This window comes from Rhodamnia argentea, chromosome 7, assembly GCF_020921035.1.
Source record: "Rhodamnia argentea isolate NSW1041297 chromosome 7, ASM2092103v1, whole genome shotgun sequence".
In the NCBI taxonomy this organism is placed as follows: domain Eukaryota; kingdom Viridiplantae; phylum Streptophyta; class Magnoliopsida; order Myrtales; family Myrtaceae; genus Rhodamnia; species Rhodamnia argentea.
This window is the reverse complement of record NC_063156.1, coordinates 3,964,146-3,988,611: the sequence shown is the minus strand read 5'-3', so window position 1 is coordinate 3,988,611 and position 24,466 is coordinate 3,964,146. Positions and strand designations below refer to the sequence as shown.

Genomic DNA, 24,466 nt, shown 5'->3' with positions numbered 1-24,466 from the left:
GTCGCTCCGTTGGCGGGTCGACTTAAGATGTCAAAACTAAGGTAATCGTAGAAAACTGCCTTTCAGAACCGAAAAATGACATAAATAATATCTGAATTTTGGTACGACGTGTAATATGGTATTTAAAATTTTAATTTCTTCCATATAACTTCTGATTTTTTTTATACATGTTTAATTTAATTTTTGGACTGTATAAAATATTCAATATTGTCGCCGATCTTAAATTAATAGAAGAATTAAATTTAACATTTATATAGTTAAGGGATTACATTGGATATGTATTAATAGTTTAGAGATCATATTGAACAAATTAAAATTTTAGGAAATACATTAAAAGAAAGTGAGGCCTTTCCCGAGAGCAAGATCCATAGAAGCAGCACCTGCGGGACGGTGGAAAAGAAAGCTTGAAGAGTGGGGGGGAAAGAGGCCGGGGCGATTGACAGCGGGGGTGAAAGAGTTCGAAGCGAATCACATTAAACGATGATAACACATTAAGTTAAAGTTTAGAAATTATATTGAACAAATTAAAAAATTTAGCGATCACATAATATGTTGAAGATTTATCATTTTCACGATCGAAAGTCTCATGAATCGCGGTGGAAGAGTAAACAAAGAGGAAAAGAGATTCGATCAACAAAAAAAAACAGGAAAAAAAAAGGGAAAAGAGAGAGAGAGATGGAAGAGATTTCTTTAGTGAAAGCCATCTTCGTCTTTTCATGTTTCCAAGGTTCGTTTTCGCTTTTAGTCAAATGTTTCCAAAGTGAAGAAAAGATGAGATCATCGAGGATTCTTTCATGCGCTGTCCATTTCATCTTCCTAGGATTCTTTTATCATCTTTCGGTTCAGGTTTTTATTTTCTGCGATGGAGTGTTCTTTTCCGTTTAGTTATTCAGATTATTATTTTTTCTACTGAACCAAACGCATACATATACGATCTCGAGATGAGCATCGAATCAACGCGCCAGAAATCATGTCCTCTCCTCCGCCTCCGCCTCCTTTACCGCCTCCCCGTTGCCGTCAAGACTATGGAGTAGGAGGAATAGGTAAGACCGTGGCGGCTGGAGTCATCTGCCGTCGCCATGGGGAAGACAGAGACTTGCTCAGCGTTCTCAAGGTAGACGACAAGTTCCTCACCAAAGGACTGGATCCCGCGGAAGATCACGAGGAGTTGTCCAAAAGTCTAGTGCACCTTGCGGGAGCGCATCCTCGGAGTCTGGAAAGACCGGGTTCCTTCCTCGGCCGGCAAGTCGTTAGATCAATGGCATGAGATATTGGAGAAGTTGGTAAGCAACCCTTATCTTCAGCTTATCTTCGCTGTCTGTGACGAGCATGTGGAAAGAACTAAGCTTGTGTTCGGTTCAAAGGACCGGGCATTCCTTGGTTGTGCCCATTTTTATCTTTCCTTCTTTTGTTGGTTGGGTTTTCTTGAAGTGGAACTGGCATTGATCTCACTTCTGGAGAGAAACCCTAATTCTAATTAGGGCAAATTACGACATTAATCCCAATCGCGTCCGTTGCTCTCAATCTTATACCCCCTTTTAAACCCTAAGAAAAATGCCCCACCTTGCACATACATTTCAGATTCTTTAACAGCATATCGTAGCGCTTTCCTTGCGTGTAAGCAACTTCCTTACAAGCGTGAGACATGATATGAGCGTAATCACATCAATGAGACAACTGTGCAGGAACACAGACAGAATACCGTGAAGTGTAGGCAAGAGATAATTAAGAGAGAGTGCCCGAATTTGTACCATGGATTTGTACTATGATACTATGTGACCGTTTTTTCCAAAAAAAAAAAAAAAAGCCTGAACTGTTAGGAAATGGACCGACAATATTATTCATTGCTGATTTTGGCCATCCATGAAAATTCTGCCTCCTGGTAATGAGCAAAGTGAATTTGTCGATTTTCACACACACAAATAACTCTCACATTTCTTGCAGGTGATTGGATTATCCAAGTGAATATCTAATTTCTATATCAGGCCATATTAGAAATGACGAAGCTCCTATATCCATAGCAATATGACAAAATGCCAATCGTTTGGCATTGAAAAGGACAGTTTATCCGATTTCCAGAAGCTGATGGAAAGGTGATTGGCTTTCATGGAAGATGCAGTTAACTTATTGACTCGATCGGAGCACATTTCGAGCCAATTTCTCATGCATCATATTCTTTTGGAGTCGTGGGTCCATTTGGTGATAATAAGAGCACAACCATTGGTGATGAGGGAGATTGTCATACACTTCCCCTCTAGAAAAATGTATTTTGCCATATTACAAGACAAATATGGCTAGCATAGACTTCATACGTTTATTATTTTACTCCTCGATGCCTTGTGATGCTCTATTTCTTCTTTGTAAAATGAGGGTTTCGCTAGCAAGTGGCACTTGTTAAACAATCAAATAAGGAATGCTTGTTGCTTCCAAGACATTGCCTCTCTCGTGTTATGTACAACCAATGTATTGGAAGTCACTATGTTTCCTTGTCAAGTATGATGAACGATTATAGTGAAGTAGTTTGTCTCTTGAAGTAGTTTGGGATTTCCTGACAATGATTACTCTGGCATTTCTTTCTCTGCACGAAATGAGATTCTTCAGTTCCTGAGATTAAGGGTGGGTTGTAGTCAAAAGGAGGATGGAGGGAGGGTATCCTCTTATCTCCTTTATCTTGTTGTCCTTGTCATGGAGGTCCTCTCCAGACTGTTGAATGATGCAGCAAAGGCTGGAAAGATTTAATTTCGATCCTTATAGTAGCAAAATCCAACTCAATCATCTATGCTTTGTTGTTGATTTAATGCTGTTCTTTAAAGGTGATGTGGCTTTCTTGAGAGAAATTTGTCTGCTTCAATACTTCAGAAGCATCTCTGGGCCGAAAATTAATCCTCCAGAGACTCAGGTTTATGCTTCTGGTTATACTGCTGTGCAAGTGGATGAATTCATAGCTTGTTGTGGGATCAGGAAAGGAGTATTACCTGTTAAATATCTGGGTGTAATCACTTCTAGATTTAGGTGTTGAACTATCAAAAGGCTGTCTTTTGCTGGTTGAGTGCAACTAATTAAGTCTGTCATCTTTAGTTGTACTAGCTATTGGTGTCAGCTTTTCTTGTTGCCAAAGAAGGTTATCAAGCTTGTGGAGTAAAACTGCAGGGCCCATGAAAAGGAGACCCAGAAGCCAGAGGAGGTGCTAGAGTTAAATATCATTTTCTCTGTCTCCCAAACATGAAGGAGGTCTTGGCATTAGAAGGTTGGATTTATGAAATCTTGCTTGTATTTTAAGGTGCTTATGGAGAATTTTATGGAGGTCTGGGTGCTTATGGATTGCTTGGCTATATAGTTACCCTCTTGGCAAGGGTAGTATCTGGTCTGTGAGCTCTCCTACACACCTTGGAGGAAAATGATGAAGGTGAGGCATTTTTTAACCCCATATCAAAGACCCAGTTGGGAAGGGAGGAGAGCCTACTTCACCGTGGCATGATTTGTGGCATCGCGATGGGATACTTCAGGATATATATCCTATGAGAGAGGGATATGATTCTACTAGTCCAAATATGCCAAAGTAGTGGCTGTTACTTGTAACTCTGAATTGGGTTGGCCAAATGCTAGATCTGAAGATCTTGTAGCTATACAATCAGCTATTTGTCGTCTGTTATGCCACTCTTCCATGGATGATAGAGTCATTTGCACCTCTTTGGCATCTGGTTTGTTTACTTCTGGTCTTGATATTGTTATGAAATAGAGGCCATGACAGTAATTGGCAAAAATTGCTTTGGTTCTCTCCAGATATGGTTTGCCATACTAGATAGGTTGCCTACTTTTGAGAGGATTGGCAAGTGGTCCACAAGTTCTGCTCATTTACTATCTCCTTTCTAATAATTGAGATGAAACCAAACCCCAGCTCTTCTTTGAGTGAGATGATTCACGTCAGGCTTGGGACTAAGCTCTACAATCGTGTTACATTTGCCATCATACTGGTGATTGGAACAGTGAGCTAGCTTGGTTGCAGCAGTTTCCTAAGGGCGGAGATTTTCTTAAGGGTCTGTTAAAATCGAGTTGCAATTGCTGTATATCTGTCTGATTTGGAGAGCCAGGAATTCCAAGCTGCATTCTCATACTTCTCTTTCTGCGGATAAACCGTACAGTTAAACATTGTTTTGAGGGCGGGAGGAACTTCAGCAGCGGAATTACTACGGAGCTGCACAGGAGATTATGCAGGGCTTGGGAAACTGAAATTTGGACTGGAATAACATTCTTTAGCCCGGTGCTTCGTTGCTGCTATCGGAGGGTTGCTGTATCTATCTCTGTAGGCTTTTTGGTTGTGGAAATTGTCGGGTAATGTTTTGGTATTGGCGGCAGATTGGTCACTTTTGATCTGTTTGGATTGTTATATGTTAGCTGTATTGATGTGCATTGTTCTTGGTGGAATTGTACTTTCTTGCTTGCAAGTGGACTTTAAGACCCCCACTCTCTTTATGAATTGTTGAGCAATGAATAACTATTCAACTTCTTTTTCATACTTTGGAATAATCACAACTATCGGTCAATAAAAAAAAGTCAACATCCACACATTAAGGGGCTTATTTGTTTGGACTAATGAAAATTGGTAACTTGTTTTTTCACTTTTTTTGCCCGAATTCACAACTCGATACTTTAATGATGCATTTATTCAAGGCTAATTTTAGTTTCACAATATCTTATCCCAAATTGATATTTTTATGATTTCTTTAACGGGCTCTTGGATAGAATATCAATAAAGTATAAACTTAGCTTATAAATATCAATTTGAGATTTTTTACGAGATCAATTGAAAATAAATATATCGCGAGGTATCGATTTTGGATTTTTAATGGTGTTAGTCCTAGAAAGAAGAAGAAATGACTCTTTCGTGTAGTTTCTCCGGTTAGGACTTGGGAGCAACCCTAGGATCGGCATCATCTAAAATAGGCCGGTCCGTCCTTCTGCACGGAGAGAGAAACCTGCTTTGGCGCCTCTCCGCTCTTTCCTCTCATGGGTAAATAGCAGTCAGTGGTGGCCTCCTTGTGACCACGTTCTTAGCATCTTGCAATGTCCACGTCTTCCGACCCCATCTACGCAGCCACACCAAACGCGAATCCCGAATCCAAGACGTTTCCATTTTTAAGATCGACGAGAGCTCTCGGCAACCATCACGCCAATCCGGATTCTTGATGCTGAACTGAAGAAACAAGAAGAACAGATGAACCCCGATCGCCCGCAATGTTTAACCCCCTCAAACCCAAAACCCCATCTCTCGTTCACCTGCAAAGTTTTCGTTCCTCGCTCAATCCTCGCTTCTCCCTCTGCTCCTCCACAGAAACGAGCTCCCTTCCCGACTTGGTGTCCGAAGTTTTGAGCTTTCTGCGTGTTGGCCAATGGCAGAAGAATCCCGAGCTTATTCGTGTGAGCGCGGAGTTGAAGCCCCACCATGTGTCGGAAATCGTGCAATGGCATGATGACACCAGCTCTGCTCTAAAATTCTTTTTCTGGATATCTAAGCGGCATTTCTACAAACACGACGCCCGCTGCTTTGTGTCGATGTTGAATAGGCTTGTCCGGGACCGGTATTTAGCGCCCGCGGATAAGGTTAGGATCATGATGATCCAAGCTTGTAGAAACGAGGGGGAGCTGAAGCGGGCTATCGAGTGTTTGAATGATATTAGTAGAAAGGGTCTTGCTTTGACGTTGTATAGTTATAATACTCTTTTGTTACAGCTGGGAAAGTTTGGGATGATTGGTTTAGCTCAGAATATGTACACTCAGATGCTTAACGATGGTATTAAACCTAGCCTGTTGACATTCAACACAATGATTAATATGTTGTGTAGGAAGGGCATGGTTCAAGAAGCTATGTTGATATTCAGTAAGATTTTTCAGTATGACATGCGTGCGGATACTTTTACTTATACGTCCTTGATTCTTGGGCATTGTAGGAATGAAGATATAGATTCAGCTTTTGAGATTTTTTATAGGATGACAAGGGAGGGTTGTGATCCAAATTCTGTTACATATTCGAATCTGATCAATGGGTTGTGCAAGGTAGGGAGGGTGGATGAGGCGCTTGATATGCTTGATGAAATGATCCAGAAAGGAATCGAACCAACTGTTTATACTTACACAGTCCCGATCACCACTTTATGTGAGGTTGGACGAGTGAAAGAAGTAATGCAGCTTGTGAGAAGCATGAAGAAGAGAGGCTGCACTCCAAATATTCAGACTTATACAGCTCTTATTAGTGGGTTCTCTGATGCAGGGTTGTATGAATTGGCAGTTGGAATGTACCATAAAGTACTGAAGCTAGGTCTGACGCCCAACATTGTCACATACAATGCCTTAATAAATCTGCTATGTCTAAGTGGAAGATTTGACGATGCATCGACAATTTTTCGTAGGATGGAGAGACTTGGTTGTGCGCCCAACATTCAGACCTTCAATGAAATAATAAGGGGGTTATGCTTAGTTGATGAGATGGAGAAAGCAATGGTTCTCTTTGATAAGATGCTCAAATTTGGTCCCTTTCCAAATGTGATAACATATAACACACTCATTGGTGGGTACCTAGAACAGGGTTCTCTTACCAATGCAACTAGACTGTTAGATTTTATGAAGGAGAATGGATGTGCAGCAGATGAGTGGACATACAGTGAATTGATAACTGGGTTTTGTAGAGCTGGCAAGTTAAGTTCAGCTTTTGATCTTTTCAATGACATTGTGAGACAGGGGATCAGTCCTAATCATGTCATTTACACAGCTTTGATTGATGGATGCTGTAAGGAGGGGAAGGTAGATAATGCCTTGCACATATTTGAAAAGATGGGGGAAAATGGTTGCTTGCCTAATGTTGAAACATACAATGCCATTATTAGTGGTTTGAGCAAAGCAAATCGTGGTGCTGAAGCTGAAAAGCTAATTAGTATGATGGAAGATGAAGGACTTCAACCGAATGTTATTACCTACACATCGTTGATTGACGGGTTCTCTCGAAATGGAGGGATCGACCATGCATTTCAGATTTTTCACGAAATGGAAAGAGGAAATTGCTTGCCGGATTTGTTTACTTACAGTTCACTAATTTTTGGCTTGTGTCAGGTGGGTAAGCCAGAGAATGCTGAAGAACTATTGGAAGAGATGGAGATGAAGGGTTTGTTTCCTGACCACGTCACGTTCACCTCTTTAATTGATGGATTCATCATGATTGGCAAGCTGGATTATGCATTCTTGCTTTTTAAGCTTATGGTAGCTAGAGGCTGTGAACCGAGTTTTCGAACTTTTACTGTTTTGCTTAAAGGTCTGCGAAAGGAATTTCAGTTGTTCTCAGAAAAGGCTGTTGCACAACAGGAAGCTGCTTACACTTGCGTCTCTAATGAGAGTTACTCTGCTATCAACTTGTTTATGCTCTTAGATCGCTTGTCTGAGATCAGATGTGAGCCCACAGGCAACATGTACAGTGAGTTAATAAAGGGATTGTGTAGGGAAGGTAGATGTGCAGAGGCAGATCAGTTGGTGGAAAACATGGGGCAGAAGGGCTTGTATCCCAACAAAGAGGCCTATCAGTATTTGTTAATTTCGCATTGCAGAGATTCCCAAGTTGATCCTGCCTTGAGAATCTTTGATTTGATGGCATTTAGAGGCTTTGAGTGTCGCCTATTGACATATAAGGCACTCGTCTCTGCTCTATGCAGGGTAGATCGCTTTGGTGAGGCAAAAGCATTATTTGAGACGATGCTTGAGAAAGAGTTGAATGTAGATGAGATTGTTTGGACAGTATTAATTGATGGCTTGCTGAAGCAAGGAAATATAGATTTCTGCATGGAGTTCCTCCACATCATAGAATCCAAAAATTTTGTGATTAGCTTGCATACATACACGATACTGGCAAGAGAATTTTCCAAAATAGACAAGTCAGTAGAAGCTGACTGCATAGCTGAGAAATTGAAAGCTTTCAGGTACAGCAATAGAAATAAGATCGTCTCGCTGTAACATCAACATTCACGAGAAGGAAAGTTCTTTGAGATGACAGTGCTGCCTGCTCCGGAGGCGCAGCCCAACTGGACATGATAAATTCGCTTTTTGGTATGGAGCTGCTTCTAATTTTCATGGCAACCACATTCTGAGTAATTGGTAAGCTGTATCTTCTGCTTCTCTCTTCTGTGTGTACTTGACTCTGGGATTTTCTCTTTACAAGCATCTGGATCCAATGATTAACCGCAGTTCACTGGACAAGTCTGTTAACCGCTCATCTGCGCCCTTTGCAACAAATTGATAGGATTGGCAAAACTTGCATATCTTGGAGAGGTTATTGTGGTCAACCTAGATTTGGAACGACTGCCCTATGCCAAGCACTGGCTTAAGGTGGGTGTCAAATTACAGTATCATACCCATTAAGATATCTGCATATTATGAATCCATTATCTTGACCTTCAGAATCATGTCTACTTTTTACCGTCTAAGTTGGAGAAAATTGGGCATCATAATGTGGATGCTAACCGTCCATTTCATCTTTTGTCTGGCCAAACTTTGTTGATAAGGAAAAGAGAATATTCTAAATCTTCTGATTGTGCACTTTAATGCTTTTACCTTTATATGGTACAATCTGCTCGCGAGGAGGCATTCAACTATATTGGTGTTTCTTGGGCATTTTTTGCAATTGGAAACAATTTCTGCATTTTATAAGAAGATCTTAAGCATCTAACATTTGTCTCTTCGACAGCCTATAATGTAGTAAACGCAGAGATGTTTATTTTGATGCCAAATAAGATCAGAACATAAATTGTAGCATAAATGTCTGATAGTTGTTATCTATGAAGGAAAAAAAAATCTCTGATAGTGGCTAGTAAATCTCTTGTATGAAATGAAATGAACTTTCTTATACATTGAAATAGATGGAGCACAGGTTTTTAGAGCGACTTTGTAAGTGCCTGGCCCCTGCATGGATAATGAATTACTATTCCCTGGATTATAGAAAATGGGGCCTGTCTAGTTTGAGAGGTCAAGTCCTTCGTTAGGTAGACTTGGATAAAGTATTGTTTCATTTGGAAGTGATGAAAAGTTTAATTGGGACAATAGTACCTAGCCTAGCCCATCGATCATTGTCCAATCCCAAAATATTATTCTTACTTCTAGGGTCTGTCCAACCCTGAATTTTGGTCGTTTATCGGGGATTTGCATTCGATGGGTGAGCTAGGAAAAGCTTTTGAATTTTGCACCCGGCCTGACCTCATAATTGAATATATAGAATTTTCAAAGGACCCTGCTCAATCTTGGCACAAACTGCCTGTAGTACTTTGAGGCTTGCGGAATATTCTTATTACGCCCTTGTTTGATTGGACCTCAGGGCAGCAATATAAACAAATTCTCCATCTTTCTTAAGCGGAAGGACAAGTGAAGTACCTGATATGGCTTCCTTGTGAACACTTACATACAGGAGGAATGAAGAATCTAAAGTTTTGATTGATTTAAGTGTAGACTTCTCTTTGCCATGGGGGATGAATGTAGCACATTCTACTACTTCATCACGCGGTTGACCTAATAACTGAACTCTTGTGGTCCAAAGTTTGAGTAGAGAGCAAAAGCTGTGACAGTTTTTCATAGGGAATTTATGGCTATAACTGGTTTATGAAATGTCTCATCCCAAATTTGTGGACGCTCATGACTTTATATACATCTTGCTGATTTGTAGACTGGAGGATATAATTATCTGCAGATTACACTTCAAATGAAATTGATGTTTGCTCTTGAAGTTTTTTCATTTTGCTTTTGATGTTTTTCTGCAATAACCTCACAAATAATGAAGCACGATGGAGGCTTTAATCCTAGTAGATGTTCTTGATTTCAGTGTCAAAGATCTGCAATTACTTTATTTTTTGCCATTCCCAAAAGTAGTGTTTTGTACTATCTTCCTTCTTTTGCTTCAAGATGAGAAATCCCTTTTGTGGTCGCTTTAGGTTTTGTAAAACTCACTTCTATAAGCTCTTTTTGGCAAGCTCAAGGAGGAAGTATACAGGGTTAACATTTTGGAGGAGAACTGTTTGCAACACTATATATTCACCAGAGTGGTTCTGCCAATAGCACACCCCAATTACAATGTAAACTGGATAATACGGCGCCTTATCTTCATTTGTCCTTTTCTGCAGAATAGCAGAATCGCAGATATTTCAGTATACCTTTGCTATGACGGATGGAAATCAAGCTTAGATTGGGGAAATGAGATACTTGCCTCCATTTTGCAGCATGAAAGTGTGTTTCTTGGTCATTTGAGGCTTTCCTCTTGCCTGGCAGACAGCACAGCTGAACGTTAAGGTAATGAACTACAGTTTATGTGCCATAGCCCCAACAGAGGAGAAGAAGAGCCAAGCAAGGGAGGAGGAGGAGAAGCAGAGCTCATTTCACCATCAGTGATGAATCCTTTATTGTATATTGGTAGATGTTTAATCATACTAGTCAAGCCCCAGTAAAATAAGTGATCAAGAAAATACTTGCCGCGTTCTGCTCTAATTATATAAAGCTGCTAGTTCATGGGGATGGAGGTTTCCCTTGTTGAGTTGGCTCTCCTATCCCTTATGCACTTACAGGTTACGCAAATAAGTGGTGCAAGCACTAGTAATCTATTCTTCAATTGGGGCAAGGGTGTCCATTTGGGTGATCTTGGAGTTATTCGAGAATCAGAAGTCTAGCGTTTGGTAAGATAGGTTGATGAAGTTTCTGGGTTTTTGTATCACAGAGATATCGAGTTGTCGTCAGAATTTGTTTCAAGTTGTGTGTCATTGTACAGGGGTGGTACCCTTTGGTACTCTACTGATGAAACATTGTGCATTGCAAGTGAGTAAAACTTGTCTAGCGAGAAAGTATTCTCCTACGTAAGCTTCTTCCCTGTGCTCTGTGTGAACTTTTGTCCATAATGTTTGTGTTGCCTTGTGTTCATGCATTCTTTAATTCTCACGGGTGGACTAAACCTCGGAATTCAGTGTCGGAGTCCGCACCCAGTTATCCTCGGTCGAGCTTTGAAGGACTCTTGACTTCTTACATAGAGAAATTCGGGTTATCTATCCGTCGAAGGATGAACGCTTTAGTTCTTGCATCGAGCTGCAATTTATACAAGATATGGTCGAGCAATAATGAAACCGTAATTTCTCCTCATATTCTCTGTTTGGTTTCTGGCCTTATGGTTCATCTCCACGCTAGTAACATTTGACAAATCAAAAAATCTATGTCCCATCCTCTGTTTTCTCGATTTGATTCTGCGCATTCTGATCTCAAGTCTTGACATGTTTTCCTCGGAGGCCCTGTACCACAAAGCCCCATTCCCAAGCCCTTGGGGTCCATTTCTACGGCCTTCTCAGGGTGAAACTCTTGACGGCAACAAGTGAAAGAACCAGAACAAAATGTTCATTGTCTCTTTCTCTCAGGAACCAGAACAAATCTCATCCGCCTTCTCTCCTAATCCAGAATGAAGAAGAAAACAAGACAATCAGTCCAATGAATAGCATTAATAAACTCCCTAATACAGCAAAGTAAGTCCTCCATCTCCGAAGCTAAGGGGGATGCAGTCGAATGACGAAATCTACTTATTCCCTTGCAGAGGAACTTCCAAATGCTATCCACATCTTTATTTGGACTCTTCCTCTTGCCACTACTCTCCCCACTAGGAATTCATTTGCCTCCTCATCCCCTCCATGAACCTTCGTTGGAATCTTGAATGTTTCCTCTTGGACTTTGTTCCCACCCTGCCGATCCTCCCCGGTATATGTTGACCTCCGAATTCGGTGAGCGAGGCTGACAAATCACAAGAAGTTTCCAACCCCCACTCCCAACAATGGCGAGGCAGAGCGGCGATACGAAGATGGTCCGGTCCTCCCTGGCCTTGCTTCAAGAAAGGTTCGAGGAGCTTCAGAGAGCCAAGGAGAGGAGAGAGCAGACGGAGCACATGAGATGGATCTCCGAACCGGGCCATCCCAACCGCAGCGCTAGCCCCGACAGCTCCAGGGCTCGTTTCCAGCATCAGTCGAGTCATCCTCATCTTCTGCCCAGACCGACCCCTGAAGATTGTTTCCTCTCGCTAGGCCTCAACCCGCACTCGCAGCGGAATCACGCCAAGTTCCGGACCATGAACACGATGCTGTCTCCTAACGCATGGCCAAACGTGGCATCTGCGATCTCGTCTAGATCTCCCGACTATTCGGAAGTCGATACTTCTCTCCATCTTTAGAGGACTTTTTAAGATTCCAAGTACATCTTGTGTTTTTATTCTTTATGACAAGCTGCGATGAACAGAGGAGCGAGTAATAGCGATACATAAACAGAGTAATAACAATACGTGTACGCCGGTTTTGTGATTGGCTCATTTTCTACTTCATTACAAGACATGTTCTTCCCTTTTTTCCTTTCTTCCACAGTCACCGTTGATCATGTTACCAAGATCCGATCGTCCTGGACACCTTGTTATGAAGTGTGTAAACCACCTTATAATATGGATGAACAGAGAAAGTTGCGGGTGCAATCTGATGTTGTAGGCAGCCTTTAGAGGAATTGAGGAAGGCAAATCAAATTGGGATCTCAATGTGGACATCCGATTTGTAGCGACAAGAGAAAATGAAAAATTATCCAAAAAGTCCTAAATCTATCGCGCTTTTATCAATTTAGCCCTAAACTTTTTAATTTTGCCAATTGAATCCTAAATCTTTTCACCTTTTATCAATTTAGTCTATTCGGCCAATTTTGGCAAAAAATCTCCGATGTGAACGCTAGCTATCCTGGTAAGGCCAGCGTTGAAGTGTACACTCTTCGATAATTTTTTCAAATTTCTAATTATGTTTTTTTCCTTTGCTTTTTTTTTTCTCGGCGGCCAACGAAGGTCGCCAAGCCCTCGCCGGTAGCTGGACCAAGTTGAGAAAAAAAAAACAACGAAAATAAAAAAAAAAAAAAAAAGGAAAAGGAAAAAAATTAACATAATTTTGAAAAATAATAAATACGATTAAAAATTGTCAACTTCAAATGAACGTGTCATGTAGCGTTGATCGTGCCATGTAGGACGATCGAAGTTCACGTCAACAATTTTCAGTTAAAATTGACCGAATGTGAAAATGTTTATGATTCAATTAGTAAAATTAGAAAGTTTAGAGTTGAATTGACAAGAATACAATAAGTTTAGGACTTTTTATACTATTTTCTTCGAGAGAAAGCAAAGTACAAAACCCTCCTAGAGTTGTTAGAAATGAGTCTAGCCCACATACAAATTGAGTACGAAGGAGAAGGGATCATACTCATCTCGAATTGGATTTGCCATTGCCATAGTTTTGAAAACTAAGTTTGCTATACTATCAACATACAAAGAGATGCTCGAGGAAAGTGGACATAATACCACAAACTAAAAGATATTTTCTTAATAATTCGGACTAATCATCGCTGAGAAAAATTCTCAAACTAGTGATCAGGTTGTATATATATTTCATCAAAATGCTTTGTCTCAAATTGAGTAAAGAAACTCATCGCATTTGGGGATTAATTTGGATGAACATGGAGTCAATTTACATGTAGCAGCATCATCATCATCACCACCATTCAGAATAGGGTACGGATACATACATATATGCCCTAACTTTCCCAGTAGAGAGCGAGAGAGAATGGGAGGAGCGGAGGGAGATCACGAGCACCTGGCTCGCGTCTTGAATTCCCACCTCGACACCATACACGACACCTACCAGGTCCACTCGCCTCTCTCTATCTCTCGCTCTCTCCTCTTCCATTTTCAAGAAAGATTGAATCTTTTTTGGGTTTCTTCTTCTTCTAACAATGGGGAATCGCATGGGTTTCTGCGTGCGTGACCTGTGCAGGTGTTGAGTCAAAAACCCTCTTGTTTTCTCAAACGGGTGAGTTGGGAAGAGGTCGTCAAGGTCGGCGACCAAGTCTCCAAGCAAGCCACTGTGGGTACTGTCTCTCTCTTTCTCTCTCTCTCTCTCCTTGCTGCGAGCTCGTAATTTCTGCTTCTGTGTGATACTTGTCCATGTTGGCACTCGCCAAGGTTTTCTTTTTTCCTTTGCTTGCTCTGGTAATGATCCATGACCTCTAGTCTGCTTGTTCTTTTTTCATTGACAATTGGCTTTGTTATCTTGATACGTATGTATGGTTCTGGTGGCGATCCTTTACCTTCAGCATGGACTTATCTGGTCAACGCCTATGTTGTTCCTTTTCTTGTGGACTTTGGGGGGCTTCATTCTCTGAACATGCTAAGATAAACCAGTCATTTTGTTGAATTAAGTAAATTTAGTTGGTGTATATAGCTTATGTCTGCAAATACATCGATCTACCTTAGGCTGCTGTCGAGATTCGTATTCATTGCGGGTCTTGGAACTTTGACAAACTTTACTACGCTTTCGGTATTTCGCAGAGGACCGGACTTTATCTGGTAAAATTTAGTACAAATACAGCTAAATGCAGAAATGGCTGGAATGACATAAATCAGTGTTGCGGTTTTCAAAGGGCAAGCTGTCTTTTTTCAGTGAAAGAGAGAGGACAAACTGTTTTTGCTAGTATCTTGAGTAGGTCTCGACAGATAGACTTTGCGATAGAAGTCAGTTCTTAGCGAGCAAATGATATTGACTCTCTCATACTTATTGGTGCTTGTTTTGACCGTGCAGTCGGAATGTTGTGGATGGGACAAAAACCTCAAGCTAAAGCGATGGAGGAAAGCATGACAACATACTTTAATGCACTTCAGGGTTTTCTGCTGTTGTCCCATGGAAGCATGGTGGGTGCTGGACCGACTCTTTCTTCCAATATCCACGAAATGGTGAAGAAAGTTGTTGATTGTAGCTTTAAGTTGCTCAGCACATCTGTCCATTATTGTGGTAAATCCTGGTCACTTCTCTCTCTCTCTCTCTCTCTCTCTCTCTCTCATATTCATGCATCCTACACCCCATGGACAGGTTTGAAGTTCAGGTCCAAAGGCTAAGGTGGTAACATCTGAGCCTTAATTTATTTGATGCTCCCTCCCTCCCATAAGCAAAACTTATCAATTTCCAGGAGAGGTGGACAATGTTGCAAAGTAACTTTTGATGGGATTCGTGGAGTAGATGATTGGAAATTACGGGAAAAGGGTTACATGGGTACATCCAAACCTAAGAAATTAGGAGCTTGTCGGGAGATGTTTGTGGAGACCCTTTTTGTTTTTGAAGACATAGATCAATTTGGACTTGCTTGTCTGTTGTTAAATAGGTAGTTGTTTTGAGAATTGTTTTTGAAAGCAGGCTTGATACATGCAAATTTTGCTTAACTATCCAACTTTGTTGTCCTGCAATTTATGGTAATAGCATGCAATTTCTTTGCGGAATGTTTTAGAACATGTTTATCAACAGGTTCTAGAAGTGATGAGGAACAGGGGCTTTCCATTCCAGTGCTAGTTGGTACAGTATGGGAGGCATGTTCTGCTCTTAAGAAAGCTCCAGCAACAAATATTACTGCAATTGGGCGGGCCATGTCGCAGGTTGCAGTTACCATGAAGGATGTCCTTCGTGAGATGAAAGAGCTCAAGCCGGCTTGCCTGGACCCCAGTGATGAAGCTTCTGATGTCTCCTGTACAAAAGAAGGCGAGACTCAGGTTGAAGATAATTCAAGTGAAGGTGACATAGGCAATGACTTATCACCTGAAGAGATGAAAGTTGCTAATGCGGCAAGTGTCGTTGTGTCCGATACCCTCACAGTTGTCAAGGAATTAATACGCGCCATCACAGGTTTGCTGAAGATGGAAAATTCAGACGACGGCGGTGCTTTTGTGGATTCTCTGGAAAAGTTGTTGAAGCTATGCCAAGGAATAGGAGTACAAATCGACGAGCTCGGTGCTTGCCTTTACCCTCCGCAAGAAATCTCAGCCATGACGGTGGCTTCAGAAAAAATGTTGACTCATCTCAATGATTTACAGGTGGAGGTGGAAAATATTAAAGGAGCTTCAGAGGGTTTTATTCGGGCTTGTGATAGCATCAGAAGTTCACTCAAACGGTTCGAGTCCGATTTAAGTTGCTCTTGCCCTGATGATTTGGAAAGCCTACTGCAGAGCACTACTTTGAGTGATTAAGCGATGTAGGAGATGCTGAGATTTTGGGGTTTTGGGGGGCGGGGTGAGGGGTGGGACCGGGTCTGGTTGGGTTTGATGATATGGACGAGATGCTCACTGTGCAATCTTCTAATTGATTTCAGTTGTGCCCTCTTTGATGAATATGGAGAGTTAACCTTACATATGCATACGACCTCGTGTGGTCAGTATTCTACTTACGTTTTTGGTTCAAGAACTTTGTAACATGGTATACCAGACACGGTTTACCCGATGATTTCTGCAGATTCCTTCCACGATCCTTTCCTTTTACTTGAGCAATTATGATGGGCTTGTTCTGTCTGGATTGCTTGGGCAAGAACTAGATTTTGAGACGGCAAAGCCACCAGGAATATGTTGTCAATTCACATCTGTAGCACCACTGTAAAGTAACAGAAAATAAAGAACTTTTGCCGTTTCCAATCGTTGTATATGCTTGATAAAAGACTAAATCTTCACTAGAGTTCACAAATTTGCAGAGCAGTGGGTTTGTCCATGGTTCTGGGATTGAAAGTTCTTGTGAGCATTGTCGTCAACATTACTTTATTACTGTCACCGGGACAATTTTAAGCTTGCCATGGATGATACCCACATCTATCTTATTCGACAGAATAGAAATTACTAGAAGAAGCTAACTGCCAGGATTAATGGACGGTAGTTGATCTTTTCGGCCAAACAGTTGCAGCAGATTTGGCTTGGTTTCGTCTATTGAACCTTTTCGACTCTTCATTAGCAACATGATGGGGGGAATACTCGGAAGCATCCAACATGAGCGTGTCGCTAATACCGTGGCACCGAATCAGAGAACACAGACAGACGTCTGGGTTCACAATCCTGGCGTTGTTCACGAACATGCCTGACCTCCCGTTGTTCGTGATGCTGATCATCCGGTTGGGAAGGCATGTGGGTAGGAGAGTCCTGTTGGGGAAGTGAACCAGGTTGGTCATCGGGAGTGGCACGGGGATCGAATGGCTGAGGATGAAATCTTGTAGATCTTTCCGACTCACCGAGGCCTTGGACAGCTGCTGGTCATTTGGCATTAGGAAGGTGATATTAGAGCCATGGAGTGCGTCGGGGTAAGTGTTGAGCATTTGGAGAAGGATGACAAAGCCATGGTAGGACTTCATTCTCATGTCGGCCATGGCTTTGTGCAGGTCGGTTCGGTTAACTTCACCTGTGGGCCGAGATTCGGCGAGAGCACATATCTGAAGAAGGATGAAGAACCACAAGGCCATCATCTCTATTCTATGCGAGCTCTTCTGAACCGCAGATTTTGAGCATGTCTTTCAGCATGAAGCTTGTTTATATATTGCAAGGTTCATGAGCTGATGAAGGTGCATATCTCCTGGGCTTAGTTGTTGGGTAGTTCAAACACAAGGGAAGTGCATGTGCCTGTTTGGTTGAAAAAGGAGAAGAACCCAGAATACAGGACTGGCTGTCATACAACAAAAAGGATTGTAACGGGCATTTAAGCCGCATCTTAATGTGGAACCTAGGATCCTGGCATAGGATAGCAATGTAAACAGTACATTGTCTTTAGGAAAATAAGGTAGACAATAAGAATCCCATTTGCCAACTACTTCTTTGCAAGGATCACTCCGTTTTGAAATCATCGAAAAGGAATGTCTGCATGACTCATAAAAAGAAGAGGTAAAGTTGTCCACAGATTTCATCTACCTCAGAACGAGATGGGCACAGGTAAATAATGCGACTTTGCGAAGGCTGTACGTATATCGTATAGATCGTTGTGTTCATACAAGCGCGGCTTATTGACGAGATTTTCTGTCCTGCAACTGCTACACAAGGTTCATCCTTTACAGGGCATTATGGCATTTCACTTGGCAATGAAACAAAGTTTTTGTTAACTTTGGCCCTAGCACGCCGTGAGCTTATCCATTTTTCTAGAAACAAGATAGGATAAGAAAGAAGGAATAGGCCAAAACCCCATCAATGTGAACTGAAGAAGTTCAAGTGCTAAAAAAAGTTGAAAGGGGAACAACAACACCTCATGAACTGTTATTACTTTGTCACATGCCTCTAATTGTCCTTGGAATGACAGCGTAATGTTGGGGTGGAATATAAAAGTCTCCTAGCTGGAGTCCATCTCTCTCTCTCTCTCTCTGTCTCTCTCTCACGCACACAGGCTCCAGAAAGAGGCATGTCAATTCCACTGCAATGGATTCTGATAGCTGCCCTCTTCTTGGCAACAGTTCCACACAAATCAGGTGAGTTTCTCATTGACTCTGTCCCAAACAAGTCATGGCAAGCTCTGGTCAACTGATCACGAACCTTGAAAACTGTCTAGCCTTCATGGTCGTTTTGCTCTTCCATGCACTGGATCAAGTCATCCAGACGAGTAGACAGACACTCACTGAGCTTCCACTGTCTGATTTACTGTCTCGGATGCTTCCATCTGCTCATCTGATGAAATGGGGCATCGCCAGAGAGCCTCTCCTGATCTCTATTTCTCTGCTTCTTGATGACAATGCGCTTAGCTGGGGAGTTCGAGCAATGGTGCGTGGCCGACGAGCAGACCCCGGACGTCGAACTCCAGGCAGCTCTGGACTGGGCATGTGGAAGAGGAGGGGCTGATTGCACTCCAATCCAGGTGAACCAGCCTTGCTATCTCCCCAACACCGTGAGGGCTCACGCTTCCTATGCCTTCAACAGCTACTACCAGAAGTTCAAGAACACCGGCGGATCTTGCTACTTCCGCGGTGCCGCCATGACCACGGAGCTCGATCCCAGTAAGCATCTTTGGTCTCTTGTCTCCGCTTCTGAACATGTTCTTCCGCACCCATCTAACAAGAAAACATGAAAGTTATATTGAAAGAAGTAGTCTATGTTGTCCAAAGGGGATTTATGTCATGATAGCGAAAGTTAAAATCTTTTACCATGGTGCCAATTACGTGACAATTTTGCTAGCTAAAATAGTACAGAAAAAGTTTCTTTTTTTCTTTTTTTATTTTTCTTTTTGTGTTTTCTTCAATTCAAACAGCGCACAAATAATGCTTTAGAACTTTTTAATGTAATTTTCTACTAAGGGGCGATCCCGAACAGCTTTAGGGGGTACTTGATCCCTCACATGGGATCTATAGAAAAGAATCGCAGTCCATGTGGCTAGGAAGAGTGTGCCTCGTGAGTTTTAAATGGCCATGTCTGGTACGGTGTATATTTGTCGGAGCTCACTCTGATCATGGCGGCCTAGCCCTTTTCTTTCTTCACTTTGCTTTAACAAGATCGAGAGAAGACAAATGACCCCAGTCAACAAAACCACGTGAAATGTTGCGTAATCACATCAGTGCTCTCGGGGTAAAAGGCAGGGGTGATTGGTCCGCGGTCTGGTACGGCTTCCAAACGGTCTAGTGGAGCCGGTAGATTATTAGTTAGGGTGAGCAATACGGACTTCAATTTTAATATATTAATTAAAATCAAAATTATATTTAAGAAATAAAAAAATAACTGGTGAATTATTAGGTTCAAATTTAAGAAATAAACAATAAATAAAAAGAAATTGGTCCTGTCCGGGAGGCCCGATTCCCCCGTGGAACTGGGAATCGGACCGGTCCTGGTGGTTTGCAGTTCAGTCAACCCATCTTGCTCACCTCTAATAAAAAGGACAAAGCATGGTCATATAGGATCGGATCGTAAGATAATCTCTCCCACTTGTTCTGCTAACTTGACAAGCTGTTCGATCCTCAGGTCATGGTTCTTGCCACTACGACTACATTCCATGATTCAAGAGGCATGCAGATCAATGGGCCGAGGTAGGATGTTCCGGGTCCAGGTTTATTTGGAGGAAAAATAAAACCAGAGAGCTTCGTTATTGTTCAAGTTCATTTTCTTTTCGCCATGTAATGGACGATTTCTCCTCGGAAGTACGACATTCTCGGCTGAGTTAAACTAGTCCCCTAGTTTTCTGTCGAAGGAACGTTCTTGCAGGAAGTGTAGCCCCCATCATGCTTCCAAGCAGATTTTTCCATTGCCAAGAAATGTGAAATTCCTTTTGTCGGTTTCAACGGGATACGCTTCATACAAAGCACTTTGACGACAAGAAACCATGCCTAATGGGAAGTAGCCATAACTCCGTAAACGAAGCTTAAGTTACCTTTCCGGACAATAAGAAATCTCGGTTAATTCAAAATAGAAGAAGGCATGCTACATCTGTTGTGTTGGGTTCAAGAGCTAACAGCAGTGTGGATGACGACTTCTAAGATTCGACATCATAGTACAGTAACAATCGAAGCGGAGTTGCTGTCCCTAAACTTTCAATTCAAATGACCGAGCATCCTCCAACAACTATTGGTACACAGATAAAGCTTAAATAATCCGTAATCCAAGTTCCGAATTGTATCTAAATGCTTGACATTTAAAATGACATGATATGCCCAATCAAACTAGTCAGTGAAACTTGAAATTTAAAGACCTATAACGGGACTCCTTCAGTATTCCCGGAACAATAAGGGCTGTAGATACTCCTAGGGACCTTGAGGTGAACGCTGCAGATGATTGCAATGGAGCTTCTCAACCGCGATAACTGCAATGGAGCTTCTCAACCGCGATGGAATATGATCGCCTTAGATACTCCAGGCATTGGCAAAACCCACTTGCTCCCATGCATCCTATGTTGTCAGACCGACCGCAAAGTGGATTTTTCCACGAACAAACAGTCAACAGAGTCAAGAAAGGCACAACAAAGAACCCTCGAAAACCATCTTGGGGTTAATGTTACAATGGCCTTTTGGCCATGTGTCTGAATATTTGTACACCTTAAGGTAACGTTGTCTAAAGAATGCTAAAGTATAGATTCCACCTGATCCTTCTTTGCCTCTCTCTGTAGATGCATTAAGCAGCGACTTCGATCCCAGCGTGGAGGAGTTCATCAGGAGTTGCTGCGGGGTCCAGATCCCAGCAGCCATCGGGCAATTTACCATTTGCTTCTCCTTTCAGAGACCAAGATGGGACCCTGTGCGAAAAGCGTAGCATCTCTCTCCTTGGTATCCATCTCAATGCATCCTTGCTTGTATTCCTCTGGTATACCGTCTTGAACCCTTCCAATTTTATGAGGGGGGTAACACAGACACCAAGCTCTTCAGAATAATCATCAACCACCTCTACCATCTCATATTGATGCCTTACGTCAGCTGGTGTGGATCGGTCCCAATGGGGAGACCAGTTACGATAAACAGCCCATATATCTCCACTTCTTGGGTATATGCGAACACAACCTCCCCGGCCAGCTTTTTCCTTACTCAGTAGATGAGAGAAGATGTTCACTTGATCAACAACATCAGAGGTCCATGCCCTAAAATGACCACATGACTTTGTAAATCCATGATCTATCCAGTTAACCGACCCAAATTCAGAATCAGTTTTCGAACTCAAGTAACTGATCAGGATCTTGAATGGCTTTACTGAGATGATCTGGCGAATCAGACAATAAAGTCGAGGCATGCCATCTTCTTCATCATAAATAGCCCATATTTGCTTGGGCTTAAAACATTCCTCAGATCGGTCCTTGTCGAAATCATGGAAATCAGGGTCAGGGACTGTTATCGAGACTGGTCCACTTCTACTAGCTTTTGAATGACTAACCAACTTGGACTGACCAGCAGCTTCAGCCTGTAACCTCGCCGCCTCTTTTGCTGCTGCAGCTGCTGCTGCAGCAGCTGCTGCTTTCTGCTTCATCTCTTCCAATTTCTTACGGATTTCCATCCTAGCCTTGTCCATCAGCAATTTCCTAGCATCAAATGCCGGCATAGCAGAGCAACGTCTAGCTGGAAGTTCATTTGAGTTCGACAACTTAGGATCATACTCTGTTTTGGTTTCTGGAGATGACTTTACCCCCACTTGTTCGGAGCCATTCCTAAACTCGGATCCAACCACAACCTTCCTTCTCTTGTCATGTCTAACCATGTTCAACCCTGACGATCCATTAACACCACCGGACAAATGTGGACCAGTGTCAGCCAGAGTATTCCTGGCAGCATGCTTTTCACTGCTTCTGTGTCTAGCTTTATGAACCTTACCATTAGCTGGATAAACTGCATCACTCGATACGGCTGCGGACCCATTAGGGCCAACAACTGCAGTGGAACTCCCAGAGGGAGAGCTCCACTGGAAGGACACATTCGAGGTGTATTCATACCCCTGTCCGGCGTGATATCCTGACACTCCATTTCCCATAAAATAAGCAGCATTTGTTGGGACATAGGACACACCATCAGATCTGTGGCTTCCATACCCATTACCGGGGAGATAAGTATATGGACTATAGGGAAAAGACCCAGTAACTGGAGCAGTGCCTGTTTCCACAGCAACAAAAATACCCCGGCAATTTTTACATGAAAGTCTCTTGTTGACGTACTTACGGAGATATTCATATTGAACTTTACAAGACGTGCAGACAGTCCAGAAAGTATCAAGCGTAGGTTGAGATGTGGGTGGAGTGAAGCAGTTACTATGCGTCGTATATCCAGCACCATGAACTGAAGACAAACTTGTCTGTGAAACCAACGATGCCAAGTGTTGATTTCTCTTGAGATCGTACGAGCCTCTCTTAGCAGTGTCTGACAAAAGAGTCCACGCCTCAGAAACAAGCTTAAAAGCACCATCAGCTCCAATACATTTGTTCTTATCAGGGTGAAGGAGAACTGCCAACTTCCTATACTGTCTCTTCACTGCATATTTATCTGCAGTAGGCTTTAACCCAAGAATTGAGTAATAATCTACCTCACCATTAAAGTGAATTGCAGAAGCCATATAAACCTCGAAAGTGGCCACCATCTGAGATATACCATCCAGTCCAGGCCAAAGTGTTTTAGCCTTCAAGGCATAAGTTTTTGCACCAGCAAAGTCTTTTTCAGCAAATCGCTTCTCAGCAACTTCTTTTGCCTTAAGGGCCTCTTCTTTGTTTGCTTCCATGTAGTGAATTGCTTCAGAACAGTAGTGGTTGAATGGAAGCTATGGTCACTTCAGCATCTTGATAGAGAAACACGCTTGACTTTCCATGTAGAACCACCTTGTCAAGTCTGAAAGCAATTTGGCTAACATTAAGGTCTAATTCATATTAAAATTCAGCTACATTCTACAAACGTTAACAAATCAAATCTGGCTTATTTCAGTTGAAGGGATTGCTTACTGCGATGCCAAATAACGAAATTATCCGCAGGTGGCTCTACCACGACTTGCTTCAAAAATCTCGACTTCAACTATTCCGGTCCATCTGATAACTAAAATTCCAAAGAAAAATAAAAGTCAGATCAAAGAAAATTGATATCTCAAAAACCCGACTATTACCAAAACGCATCAGCGAGAAACCGAGGGACTAGAACACCAACTCGAATCAACTGTTCCAGCACAGCATACTGCACAGTAAAAGCAACTACAAAACTCTAATTGAGCTGCTTTCTCATTTCCCTAAGGAATCAAACCAAGTAATTGCGCATCACATCCAGATAATCTCAACATAACAAAAGACCAAGAAAAAGTCAGCGGGCTTTGACATAAAACCAAAGTCAAAGAGACGGAACTGAAAACATTTAAATCGTACTGAGCCGTGAGCAGCACCAGCTCAAAACCCTAGAAAGACTCGCCTAGTACTTCTACCCTACCTTGAAAGTCAAAACACCAATAACCTTGGTGTCTACGACCATACCTGACCTTAATTACACAGATACTCCACTAGCATCTAGCTAAGGACGAAGTAACACAAACCCTAGCAGAACCAAGCAATTTACGCGGAATCGACCTGAACGACTGTAATTAGCAGAAGCAAGCATCATTTCACAATTCAAATGAACTAGGGCGCCAAATCACTAAGATCTTAGCACAGAATTAACGGACGAAAGCCGAACGACGGCGAATTCCGCCGTATCTGGCTTAACCACAAATCGCGAGTAATTAACCGAAAGAATTACGGAGAGATTAAGCGGATAATAAACTCTCACAGTGATTCAAGCTGAAACACGAGCTCAGGAGACTCGGATCGCCACGTGCGATCCGGAGCTCGAGCAAATCGAGGTCGAGCTGAGCTCGCGAATCTCAGTGGGTGCGTACCCCAAAAGCAGGCGCACACACGCACCCAAAACACACTGAGAAACAACCTTTTAAGCGACCGGAAGTAGAGACAGTCACAAATGGAGGACTAACCGCGCACGGTGGACCGACCTTCCGGGGGGCGGAGCTGCTCCGGCGATCGGCGGCGAGGGCCGGAAGATGCCGGTGGATCGCCGATGGGATACGGTTTTTAGAGGAAAAGGGCCCCAAAAAAAAGGGGAGTTAATAAAATGGGGAGGAAAAATAAAAAAAATTTATTATGAGATTGAGTGAAAGTAAACGGGGGAAGGCGTTAATATAAAGTTTATTTAT

At 42.2% G+C, this 24,466-nt stretch overlaps 6 protein-coding genes across 18 annotated transcripts; 4 read left to right on the top strand and 2 right to left on the bottom strand.

Moving 5' to 3' along the window:
• The first annotated feature begins 4,984 nt into the window (after positions 1 to 4,984).
• Positions 4,985 to 10,350, top strand: LOC115726737 (pentatricopeptide repeat-containing protein At5g65560-like). Of its 8 annotated transcripts, none has more exons than XM_030656744.1 (3): positions 4,985 to 8,136; positions 8,227 to 8,367; positions 9,999 to 10,350. In XM_030656744.1, the coding sequence occupies exon 1, from the start codon at positions 5,236 to 5,238 to the stop codon at positions 7,993 to 7,995; it is 2,760 nt and encodes a 919-aa protein (XP_030512604.1). In that variant the 5' UTR covers positions 4,985 to 5,235; the 3' UTR covers positions 7,996 to 8,136; positions 8,227 to 8,367; positions 9,999 to 10,350. The 8 variants fall into 8 exon arrangements, with proteins under 8 accessions (XP_030512604.1, XP_030512608.1, XP_030512610.1 ...); XM_030656748.1 differs by having other exon boundaries at positions 4,985 to 8,367; positions 9,999 to 10,100; positions 10,245 to 10,350; XM_030656750.2 differs by having other exon boundaries at positions 4,985 to 8,367; positions 10,245 to 10,350.
• A 1,477-nt stretch (positions 10,351 to 11,827) lies between these two features.
• Positions 11,828 to 12,220, top strand: LOC115726759. Its single transcript, XM_030656793.1, has one exon. The coding sequence runs from the start codon at positions 11,828 to 11,830 to the stop codon at positions 12,218 to 12,220; it is 393 nt and encodes a 130-aa protein (XP_030512653.1).
• Positions 12,221 to 13,505: 1,285 nt separating this feature from the next.
• LOC115726738 lies at positions 13,506 to 16,372 on the top strand. Its single transcript, XM_048282531.1, has 5 exons — positions 13,506 to 13,715; positions 13,845 to 13,938; positions 14,649 to 14,858; positions 15,366 to 16,120; positions 16,168 to 16,372. The coding sequence occupies exons 1-4, from the start codon at positions 13,635 to 13,637 to the stop codon at positions 16,079 to 16,081; spliced, it is 1,101 nt and encodes a 366-aa protein (XP_048138488.1). The 5' UTR covers positions 13,506 to 13,634; the 3' UTR covers positions 16,082 to 16,120; positions 16,168 to 16,372.
• Positions 16,373 to 16,393: 21 nt separating this feature from the next.
• On the bottom strand, positions 16,394 to 17,374 carry LOC115726739 (fasciclin-like arabinogalactan protein 19). Its single transcript, XM_030656753.2, has one exon. It carries the CDS (start codon positions 17,332 to 17,334, stop codon positions 16,741 to 16,743), a length of 594 nt encoding a protein of 197 aa, XP_030512613.1. The 5' UTR covers positions 17,335 to 17,374; the 3' UTR covers positions 16,394 to 16,740.
• On the top strand, positions 17,372 to 20,002 carry LOC115726742 (glucan endo-1,3-beta-glucosidase 4). Of its 2 annotated transcripts, none has more exons than XM_030656756.2 (3): positions 17,372 to 18,321; positions 18,592 to 18,843; positions 19,799 to 20,002. In XM_030656756.2, exons 1-3 carry the CDS (start codon positions 18,255 to 18,257, stop codon positions 19,831 to 19,833), a joined length of 354 nt encoding a protein of 117 aa, XP_030512616.1. In that variant the 5' UTR covers positions 17,372 to 18,254; the 3' UTR covers positions 19,834 to 20,002. The 2 variants fall into 2 exon arrangements, with proteins under 2 accessions (XP_030512616.1, XP_030512617.1); XM_030656757.2 differs by having other exon boundaries at positions 18,541 to 18,843.
• A 630-nt stretch (positions 20,003 to 20,632) lies between these two features.
• LOC115726746 lies at positions 20,633 to 24,466 on the bottom strand. 5 transcript variants are annotated; one of them, XM_030656769.2, is made up of 3 exons: positions 24,248 to 24,466; positions 23,238 to 23,328; positions 20,633 to 23,127 (listed from the first exon to the last, which is right to left on the bottom strand). In XM_030656769.2, the coding sequence occupies exon 3, from the start codon at positions 23,018 to 23,020 to the stop codon at positions 20,942 to 20,944; it is 2,079 nt and encodes a 692-aa protein (XP_030512629.1). In that variant the 5' UTR covers positions 23,021 to 23,127; positions 23,238 to 23,328; positions 24,248 to 24,466; the 3' UTR covers positions 20,633 to 20,941. The 5 variants fall into 5 exon arrangements, with proteins under 5 accessions (XP_030512629.1, XP_030512628.1, XP_048138487.1 ...); XM_030656768.2 differs by having other exon boundaries at positions 23,238 to 23,321; XM_048282530.1 differs by lacking the exon at positions 24,248 to 24,466 and adding an exon at positions 24,046 to 24,241 and having other exon boundaries at positions 23,238 to 23,321.

What these genes read in the sequence shown, in the direction of transcription:
- LOC115726738 (XM_048282531.1), top strand. Translation starts at nt 13,635, where the DNA reads ATGGGAGGAGCGGAGGGAGATCACGAGCACCTGGCTCGCGTCTTGAAT. An exon ending in CTCCAAGCAAGCCACTGTGG is followed by an intron (nt 13,939 to 14,648) that starts GTACTGTCTCTC and finishes TTGACCGTGCAG; the next exon opens with TCGGAATGTTGTGGATGGGA. An exon ending in CACATCTGTCCATTATTGTG is followed by an intron (nt 14,859 to 15,365) that starts GTAAATCCTGGT and finishes GTTTATCAACAG; the next exon opens with GTTCTAGAAGTGATGAGGAA.
- LOC115726742 (XM_030656756.2), top strand. Translation starts at nt 18,255, where the DNA reads ATGTCAATTCCACTGCAATGGATTCTGATAGCTGCCCTCTTCTTGGCA. An exon ending in AACAGTTCCACACAAATCAG is followed by an intron (nt 18,322 to 18,591) that starts GTGAGTTTCTCA and finishes CAATGCGCTTAG; the next exon opens with CTGGGGAGTTCGAGCAATGG. An exon ending in GACCACGGAGCTCGATCCCA is followed by an intron (nt 18,844 to 19,798) that starts GTAAGCATCTTT and finishes TTCGATCCTCAG; the next exon opens with GTCATGGTTCTTGCCACTAC.
- LOC115726739 (XM_030656753.2), bottom strand. Translation starts at nt 17,334, where the DNA reads ATGATGGCCTTGTGGTTCTTCATCCTTCTTCAGATATGTGCTCTCGCC.
- LOC115726759 (XM_030656793.1), top strand. Translation starts at nt 11,828, where the DNA reads ATGGCGAGGCAGAGCGGCGATACGAAGATGGTCCGGTCCTCCCTGGCC.
- LOC115726737 (XM_030656744.1), top strand. Translation starts at nt 5,236, where the DNA reads ATGTTTAACCCCCTCAAACCCAAAACCCCATCTCTCGTTCACCTGCAA.
- LOC115726746 (XM_030656769.2), bottom strand. Translation starts at nt 23,020, where the DNA reads ATGGAAGCAAACAAAGAAGAGGCCCTTAAGGCAAAAGAAGTTGCTGAG.